Genomic DNA, 13,485 nt, shown 5'->3' with positions numbered 1-13,485 from the left:
TAAGGTTTTTATTTCTACTGAAGTCAAGGAATACCAGTGTGACAACGCTGAGTTTAAAGTACTATTACTTAACATCTGTAAAAAAAAATAATTACTCTCCCATTTTTTAAATACAAGTCTACTGCAGGTGAGGTGGGGGAGGAGGCAGAGATAAACATTTTGACTTCGTAAAAGTAAAAGAAAATCCTTACTTGAAAAAAATAACAAGACATTGCTCTCCAGACGAGACACATAGGTCGCGAGCAGTAGCTGACAGCACGATTCGGGAACTGTAGCTAGTGAGGTAGGTGCTAGTGATAAAGAGGATAGTGAGCTAGATGTAAGCGGCGATGAGGTTAGCGGGTCGGGGGGTTGGAATTTGTGTTTAAAGCCCTGTAAACAAATGCCACTTGCAGAGAAAGAACAGCTTGCCCGAGAAGAGAGCCGAACCCAAGACTAGTACAAAAGATGACAGCGAGGTGGAGGATGGCGAGAATGCAGATAGCGATGGGTCATCGGGTGGGGGTCATGGAGGTACTTTCTTTGGACTAACATCAGCCATTCTGACCTCTAACATCAACTGTCTTGGATCCCCACCTCTCTGACTTCAGCTGAATATCAAACGTCTCTATTAATTAATCATTTTAACTACAGCTGAAGATCAATAGTCTCCACTTTCCTTTACCTTCATCTGCGGGAGCTCGTCAAAGTGTTATGCGTTTGTACTTCGTCGTACAAAAGTTGGAGTAAGTGTGCTAGGACTTATTACAGTGTATGTTACTTTTCACCATAGACCACCTTCCTTTCGCCGCGGTGCAGGAACAACGGACGAAGGTCAGCAGCCATCATTTCGTCTGTGTCGCATCGGACGGTCCTCCATCCAACAAGAAGAATTGCTCAAGATTACAAGGAACAGTTGTGTGTGTCCATCAAAGACCGTGCGCCCCATACAGCAAAGACGCTTGGGTCAAGCTAAGTGGTGTGTGTATGCGTATTTTTTGTAGTGGGTGACTGTGTAGTGGAACGAGTGTGGTAATTAAGAATAGATTAATAGACTCACTAGTTATCTGGATTAGTATAAGGAGTAGGTTAACGGGACACCCTCGATAATTCACCAAGATAGGGAATTAGTTTATTTTCATGTTCTTTCTTCCTTCATGATTTTGTTAATCTCTCGGAATTTGTTTTTGCTATTTAATGAGTATTTTGCTTTCACTAAAATTGGGCTGTGTTTTTATTTGGTGAGTGCACGGGGGGCTTGAGTCGTAATTAGTAATTTAGTGAAAGTACATCGCGCACATTATAATGTCGGCGTGGATGTCGGAGTAGTCGAGAGTGTCGTTACGAGTCTCCGCCCATCACAGTCCCTAAACCCTATAGGGTAGCGACAGACACATTTATCGTTGCTTTTGTCCCATATGCTGCTTAGCAGTTTTACTAGTCTTTCATTGTTATTTCCGAAGATGCAAACAGTGAGTGCAAAACTGCCGAAGAAGCGATCTGTTGGACCAGGAATCTGTTTAACCTGTCCTCAGTGACAAGTCTACGAAAAGCCACGCACATTGTTAATATTTTGAGTAATATTGTTTTGCAAACATTACAACAAAGTGTGTCTTCTATGCACCTATGAGGCGAAATCTCTGCTGTCGTGTTGATGAAATGACGATCAAAGAAGAACTGTCACACAACATCGGAGAGGACAATGATGAGCGGTTGGAGGACTTTGGTAGTCAGAGATCGAGCTATGCTGCACATCATTCACGGTTCGTGCCCTGGAAACAAGCAGTCGGATAAGTTTTATCCAGTGGTCCGATAAGTGGCAACTTGCTGAATTCATTATTGACACAGTGTCAGGGAAATTATTAGAAATCGGATTGAAAGAGAAGGTTATCATCAATATGATTACTGTGGGTACTGCACGCACGCACGTACACAGTGATAGCATCACAACACGCTGCTTCATTGTTAAAAGGCAAAGCAGCATTAAATAAGAAAAAACAAATTAAAGAATGACTCCCCGGCTATCGCATTCACAAGAAATGTGATAAACGTTATAATCATATAAATCATATTAATCAAGGTTGGCAAGTCAGTGCGCCAAAAAAACTGCGTCTTCGGTGATTTCTATTAATGAACTCCATTGCAATCTCGTCCAGATTAAGCAGATCAACCCTCTCTTTAAATACATGCATGAGACAGTTATTCAAGAGCGTTTGTGTCATGGAACTTCTCAGGTATGGTTTTGTTCGTTTTAAGGCAGAAAAACTGCGTTCTGCAGTTGCCGTGGTAACTGGGATAGTAAGATACAGTTTCAAAAGCTTATCGATCTCGCTTAACATCTTTCTCACGGTCTCTGATGCTACTAATTCCGATGAAATACCTGTGACGATTGACTGAACTGTCGTTTTGTCTGGGTTCACAGTAATGGCACTTGGCAGAAATGAGAGCTGTGTCTTCAGTCTGGTAAAGTCAATGTCAGAGCTATAGGTACTGGCGATATTTCTAGGAATTTCCGTGCTTTTCCCTAGTGCTGCCTCACAAAGTAGCTTTTCGATCTGTCTTCACGTTAAAACTGTCTTGATGAATCCTTTGGATATTTTCGACTATGTGATCTAGGGTTTCAAAGTACTGTTGTCTATAATAGGCTGCAATATCTGTGTACCAATGTCCCTCTGAGCCATCGTCAATCCGTCGTGGAACTTGTCTCTGCCTGGGAAGGCGTGGTGCATCGCATAGTCTGCTTGCCTTGGCTTTAACATCATTGAAAAAATCTAGAAAATATTCATCGGAACGCATTTTCTGCAATGTGTTTATGCACACACTAGCTGCAGAAGAAGCGTTCTCACAAGATGTTGACTGTTTCTGTAGTGCTGTTGACAATTCTTCGGTTACAGCAAACACAGTCCGTGCCAGTGATAGGCCCAAAAATGTCGAGAACTGCTGCATCAGCGCCAGGAGACCAGAAGCCCTTCTAGCATACTCGTCGCTGCCCTCGGAGACCACGTCTAGTCTTTCTTGCAAAATCTCATAGTTCTTTATTAGAGATTCCATCGCTCTTGTCCTTACTGTCCATCGAGTTGCGCAGAGGGGCGAAGATCCTCCTGCTTCTTTTTGTATGGTCTCAAACAACACCTGACGCTTCGGTGACAAAGTAATAAGCTGTATTATTTCCTGGGCGAAATCAAGTGCATCTCTCATAATCTTGATCGTTCTTGCAGTCTCCTGCGAGTGGGTGGGGGATGTTTTATGTTGGTCAAACGAAAACCGCTAAAGAAAAGGCGTCGCATTATGGGGGAGGGGGGAGGGAGACCACACTCGATGTACCGATGTACTGTCCGGCTGCTTTCTTCGCTCAGGCTTCAACACAGCCTGCAATTAGCATGGCAAACAATACCAACGGACTGTCCCCGATCTGATCGTCAGAGGTGTTAGAGCCTCCACTAGCCTCAGGGCCCGCTTTTGTGACGGTGATGACCGTCTCCTCTCTACGTTCCCCTACCTTTCTTCAGTTCTTTGCTCTTTGTGAGGAATTACGTCTCAAATATTGGGGGGGGGGGCAAAAGGATATTCCTGCCCCCCCTGTATTTTTTTCTTGGGGGGGGGGGGGGCGGCTGCCCCGCTGTCCCCCTGGTTCCTACGCCACTGACAAATGCGCGCGCTTGAAAATAGGACTCCCTGTGATTGGTTGCTTGATTTACTGGGCAGGTGGTTCGCCACCTGCTTTCACTGTTAGTGTTACGCACTTTTATCGGTCCTGTGACGCAACGGTTAGCGTCTGTCACCAGTACAGCGTAGGTTGACTGTCCTGGGTTCAGCTCTCGTCTAGGGCACGTTGTTCTTTCTCTGCATGTGGCATCGGTTTACAGGGCTGGCTGCTTGCCGTAATGTAGCCTTAGTTGCTGACTCGGCGTGCACTAGAAGAGCAAAGTGGGAACAAGTCAGTCCATCACATTAAAGAAAAATCAGAGGACCAGCACAAACGATAGAGCAGACGACAAAAATTGAAGCAGAGGATGTAATAGGTCTTACAATGACGGAGGACCTGTAAAGATTGGTGTGTGCTCTGTCGCGCAATTGATAACTATTTGACAAGCATTCGACCACACCTAATAGTAACACTAACTGCATGTTTAGTCACCAAATCAGTAAACAGATCAATATATATATATATGAAACAAAAGAATGTAACAAAACAGTACATATAGATACAAAAATGGTTTACATTTAGCTCCAAACGTAATCTGAAAACTTATCTCTCCTCGATGTCGCTCACCTCATAAATGTTCAGTTAGTAATCCAATATTCACCGTTCGTAATCCAATATTCACAGTTCAATGTTAGAAATAGTTGTTAGCAAAATGTTGTAGTAACTAATTGTTAAGGTGACCAGACGTCCCGCTTTTGACCTCGTGTCCCGCCTGCTCATCGGGCAGGACGCCCAATGTCCCGCTTTCTGGCTTTCTGGCAAGTCCATTAAATGTCCCGGTTGTCTTTAAAAATCGGAATACCGTACGCTGATTCGGCGTTCTTTGACGATGACGACACCATCATGGGCACGTGTCCCGCTTTCGCCCCCGAAACGTCTGGTCACCTTATAATTGTAACCAACACGTCAGTCCCCGATGGCTACTTCGGGATGGGTTAGTCATACAAGAAGACAACAAAGATGAAAATTGCTGCATAACCGTAGATTTTATTTAGTTTCACTCGGTGGCTGATTTGCCGTCTCTCCAATCTTACTTCCAAACTCCAAAGGCCTCTATCAACTGTAAAGCTACACTACTTATCCTACATCGTCGAACTTTTAAAAACCATCCGTCCCCTTTTCCCACGGTCTCGACACGACCTTTCTCAGCCCCCGTGGTCACCCCCACCCCGTCGTCCCACCCCCTTTTCCCACGGTCTCGACACGACTTTTCTCAACCCCGGTGGTCACCCCCACCCTCTTTTCCCACGGTCTCGACACGACCTTTCTCAGCTCCAGTAGTCACCCCCACCCCATCCTGTCTGGTCATTGTCTCCCCAAGTGGCTCAGGCAACTCCCTAACTTCTGGTGTGACAAGAGGTCCAGTCGCCAGTAGCCTCGGGTGGGCAGTTCAAGGCTGACTATTACGCACGCAGCCGGTGTGAGAAAGGGACAGTCCTGGGAACTGTTCGACCCCTACCCTCTAAATCAAAGACATAACTTAGTACACTACTAAAGTGCTAAACATTCCAGCACGAACTTGTATTACAAGGCCGTGTTCACATCTCGCTAGGCCTTGCAGGGGCTGCTAAGTGCCGAATATTGCAGCGTGAGAATAGACCTTAAATATACGATGGGTAGTGAGAGAGAAAAACAGACCTGACAATGAGAAAAAGAATTAGTACACGACCACACATACACAAGAGAAAGAGAGAGAGAGATGAGATAATTGTCAGCGATCTAATTTAGTTTAATGCAATTGATTTAATAGTCAAAGCACGGTTTTGTTTTGTTCTGAAATCCGGGAATAAGTTCAAAAGTTATATTTAAATACTTATTACATGCCTTTTGTTGGGGAAGGGATGGGTTGTCAAGCACTTTTTAGTCCTTATTCAAAACGTAATTTTTTTTTTAGGAAAAAAGGGAACATCCCAAACACAAGCAGACAGTCCGGCCAATGTTTATCCAAGCGACTGTAGACAGGTTTATACAAAGCTTCTGGTTTATTTACATTCTTTGTTTAGGCTCGCCAATACTAACAGCGCAGAAGTTCGCAAGAGGCTGAGGTTGGTCTTGGCAGACAGACAGCAATCCACCTGTACACATCCGTGATTTGTTACTGACGGCAGGTGCTAAGCTACGCGCGATTGGCTGGCTGGTTCTGCAGGTGTTAGGTAAGAGTCACAGCTCCTTCGTTTTTATCAGACTCTACTGCGCTTTTGATCCAATGTGTCTGAACATTCTGGCCTTTATCACTAAATATGACGGCTGCGTATGCCGTAGGCTACTGGATATACTCACGTGTTCAAATCGTCATTATTCTCGTGTGTTTTGAATACTTGTACGGCTTGTCTTCATATGTTTTACATAGTACGGGATTAACAATTTTCAAACCAAGTAAGTGTGGCATATCTTTGAAAGAAACTCATGATGTCTTTCACATCCCAGCCTGCAAAACTAGTGGGGTAGCAGTGAGCCCCACTTGGGTTTGTAGTGGGCCCTAACACTCCTAACAGACTAGTTTTGCTGAGCGTTGACATCTTGCATTTCCGGCAGTATAGTGACCTTTTGCACGCCGGAAGAGGAAGGCTGGAGCAGCCCATGACATCACTGCAGTAGACGGTCAACACGAAGTGGCAGCTAGCTAGAGCAGACGACGAGAACTCTTTCACAGAGGTACAAAACGCTGTGGCGAATGTGCTCAGACGAACGACGTGCTTCAGTAATCCAAGATCGCCGACACACCAAATTTGGCAGTAATGATGAACAGATTTCATCTGATGCTATTGTTATGCATCTTGCCTTCAGGTAATGATTACAGAATAAACTATATATATATATTCCCTTTCAACTCAAGCACTACATTGTTAACGATATTATGTTAGCTAAACACATCCTTGTGTACTACAACACTTCAGTAATTACTCGTACGTGTATTAATGGATAAGCTCATTCAATCACTTAGTTATAGGCCGAACATCTGAGTCGTTGACTAAATCAAGAGTAAAACTAGAGACATTTTCCTCATCGATGTGGCCTTTAGTCAAGTTGTCCCCGGACTTTACGAGGAAAAGGGTCGACCGCCATGTCTGAACTTTTTCCGCTTCACATTGACATATTTGTGCAACTCATCAGAATCGCTAACACCGATCATCTGCCAAGGTTTGCAAATTATTGTTAACATGTGTCTATCCAAACAAAAATCCTCTTCTTTCAAAACAAAAATAAAATGTTCCTCCCCGATTTGGTTTAAAAAAGTTATTTCTTTAGAGCTCGATCTTTCTTAAACAGTTTGGAATAGACGAATAAAAGAGTAGTTATCAACTTTGTGCAATTACTGTCACAAGGTTAATTCTATGTGCTACACGAGATCACAGAGACTTGGACTAGAGTCATTTGATTAAAGTTCCTCAATATTATTTGGTGTAAAACTAATGGGTCTTGAAGTCAAAACATTGTTTCTCCATGTGGCCGCCATTTCAAGTTTTGCAACAAACTAATACTAGGTGTAAACCGCAGATAAAAGGACACATTATTTATTTTCCTCTATTTTACACGTCGCGGATGTTAGAGACATCACTATAGGTACACTAGTAGGTTATATTCTGTGAATTTTAGCTCATTAAAAAAAAGTCCAAGCAGACTAAGCTAATTTTCAATACAAAATACACATAAGTTCTGGGAACATTTGAAAGGATAGTATGTTCCCACTCACCCGCCCTGATATCCCCTGCATCTTCTACATGATGCTTTATTACAAGTATATGACTAACCAAAAGCATTAACACATTTTACTTTACATTATAATGTTTACTAGTTGCAGTTGCCATTAATGCAAACATAACAAACTGAAATTCAATAACAAAATTTAACTAGTCAGAACCCCCCCCCCCCACAAAAAAAAATAGGACTGTCCGGTGGCACAAGGATAGTGCCTGTCACCAATACAGTGAGGGTTGGCTGTCTTGGGTTCAGCTCTCATCTCAGGCACGCTGTTCTTTGTCTGCATGTGGCATCTGTTTACATGACTGGGTGATACAGCTTTAGTTGCTTGCTCGGTGTAAAACACCAATCCTACAATCCTCCTAGTCAAAACAAAAAGAAACTGAGATGATGTTGGAGATTTTATTAACTACATACAGTGAACCATTTGTGTTGGTATCTATTATGTGGAAGCAACTATTTGTACTGTTCTAAAATTGTACATACAGTTCACCTTTTATGAAGCTGATATTAAAATAAACTCTTATTACTTAAAGATACTTTGCCTAGTAATTTTTGTTAAGTCAAAACTTTGCTCCAAGTCATTCACTATAAAGTTATGTCTTTCATATTCCCGCTACTTCTTCTCCACTTAGCCCCAAAGTTCCAAACTCTCCCTGTCCCTTATAATGGCAAATAAGCCAGTTGAATACTTGTGTTACACAGTGTATTTATCCACGATGAATCTAGCTTTTGAACTGTACTTGATCCCTTACAGAAAAAAGTTGGCCCTGAAATAACGATGGTCTCAGATGTCTCACTTCCCTAAGCCCAATGGCTGCTTGACCACTTTTGGGCTGATCATTGTAGGTATGCCTAATAGCGTAGTTCCGCGGTTATCAAATGGTGGGAGGGGGGCACGATGTGCTTACAAGGGGGGCGTGAAGATGGTCATTTTTTAAAAGTTTCTTATACCGGTATTAGTGAAATTAGCTTACATTGCTGCCTAAGGGGGGTGCAGGATGTACCTTTGTTCGTCAAGAGGGGGGCGTCACAAATAAAAGGTTGAGAACCTCTGGTGTAGTTACATGCTTGTCATCCCTGCAGTAAGAGACCCTGGATTAAAATCTCATTTTGTATGATACAGAATACACTGGTTTCCTCCCCTTCCTCCCTCTAATAGTGCAAACTCATGTCTAGGTGGAAGCACTTTCCCACCAAAACCATCAGCCATTTGCTCACTGTAGTGATAATACAGTAATATAATAGTAACATTATTTCTATAACCTGTATTGCTGTTTCTGACATTGATACCTTTCTGAGCTCACCTACATCTACACTCCCATGTAGCTTCCCCATTCTTCTGACACCATGCTTCTTTGAGTCTCATTAATAAAGATGAAGAATGGTATGGACACTACCAAATACCATCAACTTAGAAGAAATTATCTGTCTATATTCTCAGACTCCTTGGTGTCCTTTAAATCCAAACTTGACACTTTTTTCAAATGATTTCATCCTACCATGTCCTAACTGTGCTTGTGTAATTAATACACATGTTTACTTTGTATATATTTGTGTGTGTGTGAAGGCAGAAATTATTGCTGTGAAATACATTTTAAAAAAGAAGCTATATTTGGTTAGATGATGCTTTGTTGTGGGCTTCTTTAATGCTAGCACATAACTGTGCAACTGTACTAAGAAAGCTTGACATGGTTAAGTCCATTGATTCCTGAGTTTGGACATTCACTATCCATTTGCCATATTCAGCTTATTAATATTTTGATCTCTTAAAATATGTCTACAATTTATTATTCATTATTTGTACCATTCAAGAAAAGAAATATAAAGCACTGATTCTCAGAAGATATTTTAATAAAATTTTCCTGGTGCACATTAGGTCAAAAATTAAATGATACAACTGAAATTATTTTTCATTGTTGAGAGATATTTTTTTGTTGTAAGTACTGTTAACTAAACTTTAGAAACTGTTTCTACACTTCCATTTTAAGCATTTGACACCTTGTCAAGTTAAACTATTTTGGGTAGTTCTATATGCATTTCTAGTCTTTGATAAATAAGCATAGATGATTACTCATATGTAGATTGTTGTTTATGTTTTCATTGTTGTGTTGTTACAGTGTCACTATTTGGAGTGGAGTATATTTGCCCAACATTCAGAGAAGGGGTGAACATTGTTGTCTGCAAAATCAACAAGACTGCAGCATCTGACAGTTCAAAATGTACCACACAGCAAAATGTGACTTTTGATTGGACATCAAAACATACAGTCACACTATGCACTGCACCTGCACCATCCTCCTCTGCTTGTAAAATACAGAACAGTCCATTGCCTAAAACATGCTGGTGTGACAAATCAGATCAAGACATTTTTACATACAAGTTTGCTTTTGTAGCCAACAAAAGCATAGATACAGGAGCTCTTCTGGAGTGCACATATTGTGTGCCACATATGGAAAATGTGAACATTGATGGTTGCAACATTTCAAACATAGGTTAGTAAATGTTAAATTTGCTTGACTTTTTTTGTTACCTGCCATCCTTTATCATTATTCCACTTACAGGATGGCCAAAAGATGAGCAGTTACCAGGTTAAAACTGAATGGTAAAGAAATATGTTTTTTTATGTGTATCATTCACTTTCAAATGTTCTTTTTTAAGTGTCCACAGTTTTTTTTTTTTACAAGATTTATGGTTTACATATTTTTTAAGTGTAATGCTCATTCATTTTTATAGATGTATTTCTTCAGGCAGAACCAAGTGCACATGTTTGTAATGAGTGAAATGAAGAACAAGATAGCATATGCCTGAAGGCAAACTTGTGTCAGCTCATCTCTGTAGTCATTAGCCAGTCTGATATTTTTCATCTCACAGAATTATCAAGGGCTCATTTGGTTAATAAAACGCCGGCATGGATTGTTACACTATTCTTGTCAGGTAAATACTGTCTTTGCTGAAGAAGTATGTTGCAATCCCTTCTTTCTATAGAATAAAAATTGTTTGACCTATAAAATTGAAGGGAAAATTAAGAGGTTTACCTAGGGAATTTTTACCGTATGTTTGTATAGGAGCAAGATATTGTTTTTTTTTCCAAATCAATCTTTATGAATAGATATTCCAAATTAACGTAAAAAAACCCCACATCAGTCTTGCTAAGATATTAGAATGTTCTTTTAACCAGTGTTCATGTTTCTGTGGTAATGTTTTTGTTGACTGAATGATCACCCTGTAATGATTTTTCTGTGTCTGTGTGTGTGGGGTTGGGGGTATAGGTGGTTAGGCTTGTGCATGCATATAAAATGTTTCTCATCCATTTGTGCCCTTTGTAGTCTAGGTCTCAATATTTATCATTGTTTTATAATTCTTGCTTTAGCTTCATTCGTTGTGATTTTATTTAAATGGTTTTGCAACAATTCATATTTACAAGAAAATTTTCCATTTTTCAGGAATAGCATTTAGTTTGTGGTGGCTTTAGCAAAGCGACATCTTAGCTGGTCCTACCACAGACGTACGTGGTATTACTAGGAAGAAATTACTACCTGCCAAGGCACGCAAGAACCAGGGACGTCGATGAGTTACACCAGAGAGCTTAGATAAATAGAGGGACCACTCGTGACCGCAGGGAAAACTCGTCGGTTAGAGTTATCTTTCGTAACGTGACTCTAAGAAACGACACAAGCAAGCGAAGGTGATCGTCTGAGGCAAGGTGGACATTTTTTTTCTGCAATTAACTGTCAGAACGCTAGGTTTAAATTAACCTCAAAAGAAAAACGTTTCCAAAATTTCCCAAAGGACGAAGAGAAGTAAGCTACGAATTCTCAAATTACGATCCATAAGTGTACTGTAGTTGAGAGCAGCCTACTACAACATAGTTGCTCTTTTACTATGATTTTTAAAACGACTTTACTTATTATACTGTGAAACTGTGTGATGAATTTTCCCGTATCCGATTACAAACATATTTAAATTTGTTATAGTATTATCATTTAATTCATTCGTCACTGGGGTGAGTGTTATAAAAATATTTGTTATCAATATATTGAAAAAAGGTATTACAACAGGTGCAAAATATGGATGAATTTTACAAGAAGAAAAGATTTTGACCATCTTACACCATCTGATATATATGGAAAAGGCTACTGTCTTTGTTCTGATCATTTTGAGGAAAGTCAGTGCAACTGTCCAACCCCCCCCCCCCCCAAAAAAAAAAAAGTCTTGTCTGGAATGCTGTACCCACAGTTTTCTCCATTCCAAATCCACCAAGCAATGTTGATAACATATGATTATTAGAAAATAATATATTCCAATATATATTACTAAGTCACATTTTACCATCATGGGCCTTTGTTTCTGTCATATTTTATTTTTTTTAATTAACATTCATCATGAGAGATCACTCTAATTGGCACATAAGGCTAATGATGATCATAGCTTGCACTGCAAAAGATCTGTTTGAACGTGTGTTTGTTTGTACAGATTCTACATATAGATCTATTGGATATTTTGGCTACTGTTAACTCCTTTTCATTATGCTAATAGGTGCTAAATCTGTAAATCACATTTCCGTGTACCTGTATTTGTAGGTAACTTCTTCAAGAAAGCAACCAGTGCAGTATTAGAGTGTGCCTATCGTAAAAATATTGACCAGTTACTTCCTGGGAAAAAAGTTAAATCTCAGTGATTTGACTTCTGTGGGAAAAGCTAAAAAGCATTGACCTCTGTTGCCCACTTGGTGCGTGTGATCTGAAAGGAAGTGTGATTAATCTGTTTATCAATGTTCGCCTTCATTTTTCTCTTAAAGATAGCTCTGTGTCCTTTTTGGAGAAAGGAACAAAAAGAAATCAAAAAATGTTGAAGTTCCATCATTTGTAGCTTTTAAGCTAAACTAATTTAAAATTGTTTTAGAACAGTGTGAAAGAAAATATTATAAATCTTTATTTAAAGTACATGTGTGAATGATCCCTTTTGAGTATCTGCTTGCTGTATATTTCATAGTAAGCATCGTTGTTATCTTTAAATTGTCCACCAATGTTCTTACAATAAGGGATATGAATGTATATATATATATACATTATTATTAATAGTAGTATTGTGATTTATTATTAATTATGATTATTAGTATCATTATGATGTGTTATTAATTATGATTATTATTAGTATTATGATTTGTGTGAGAATTTATTGCTGCATGCTTGTATGTAAACAAAAATCTATATATGTCTCAGTATGTGAGCAAGTCTTCTGAATGTGTCATGTTTATATTCATGTGTAAGTCTGTTTTTAACTGCTTTTCTCATATTCATAAATTATATTTTTATGGATTTAAATAAATGCAAATTTGTGCTCATGGATGTGCTGTTTGAATTTATAAAAGTTATCCTTTTTAAACATAGTTAGCTGTCATACATGTATTAAAACTCTCCCAAACTACCCTCATCTAAGTAATTCTCATGAATAAAAGACACAAAAATCTGTTCTAAGATAAAAGTCATTTCATATCGCAAACACCTAGACATTTACTCCAAAGATAAGCACTGCTAGTGACGACATTGTTTAGTAGTGCTTGATAGTGGTAACTGGGGCGTAGCATCACGTTTTGAAGGGACGCAACTCCGTCTCTACTTTTCTTAACAAGTAAGGACAAAGAAGGAGTGCACCCTCTCTATATCTAAGCTCTCTGGTTACACTCCAGCTGACCATGAAAAGGATTACAAGGGAGAAGACTCTTATATGGACAAAGTTGATGATGATGAGTGTTGTGTTAAAGATTTGTGGTTTTATGTCATCCTTCGCCATGTATGTTTTGAGGCTGGTAAATAAAGCATAATAGAAATTCCACTTAAAATTGATTAAAACATTATTTTTATAAATGTTATTCCTGTTGGTGTTTGCAGATGACAGGACTGTTTGTTTACTATTTTCTGAGTTACATTGTCCTTTTAATTTCTTCTTGCATCTATTGATCTTCACTACATGTATATAGAAAAGTTTTTCTCCTCATCCACGATTAAAATTAGCCACTAAAATTGTACTGCTCGCTACCACTTTTTTTCTAAACCATGCTACAAACGTCTGTAATTTACCTAATTAAAATATAA

The 13,485-nt window shown here is 39.5% G+C and overlaps 1 protein-coding gene across 1 annotated transcript; it reads left to right on the top strand.

The window, feature by feature from the left end:
• Positions 1–204: 204 nt before the first annotated feature.
• LOC112569184 lies at positions 205–12,212 on the top strand. The gene is made up of 6 exons (XM_025246911.1): positions 205–958; positions 5,689–5,838; positions 6,221–6,472; positions 9,508–9,882; positions 10,262–10,324; positions 10,834–12,212. The coding sequence occupies exons 3-6, from the start codon at positions 6,424–6,426 to the stop codon at positions 10,860–10,862; spliced, it is 516 nt and encodes a 171-aa protein (XP_025102696.1). The 5' UTR covers positions 205–958; positions 5,689–5,838; positions 6,221–6,423; the 3' UTR covers positions 10,863–12,212.
• The last annotated feature ends 1,273 nt before the right edge of the window (positions 12,213–13,485 follow it).

The sequence above is a fragment of the Pomacea canaliculata genome, linkage group LG7 (assembly GCF_003073045.1).
Source record: "Pomacea canaliculata isolate SZHN2017 linkage group LG7, ASM307304v1, whole genome shotgun sequence".
NCBI classification, from domain to species: Eukaryota; Metazoa; Mollusca; class Gastropoda; order Architaenioglossa; family Ampullariidae; genus Pomacea; species Pomacea canaliculata.
This window is presented reverse-complemented; position numbering and strand designations above follow the sequence as displayed.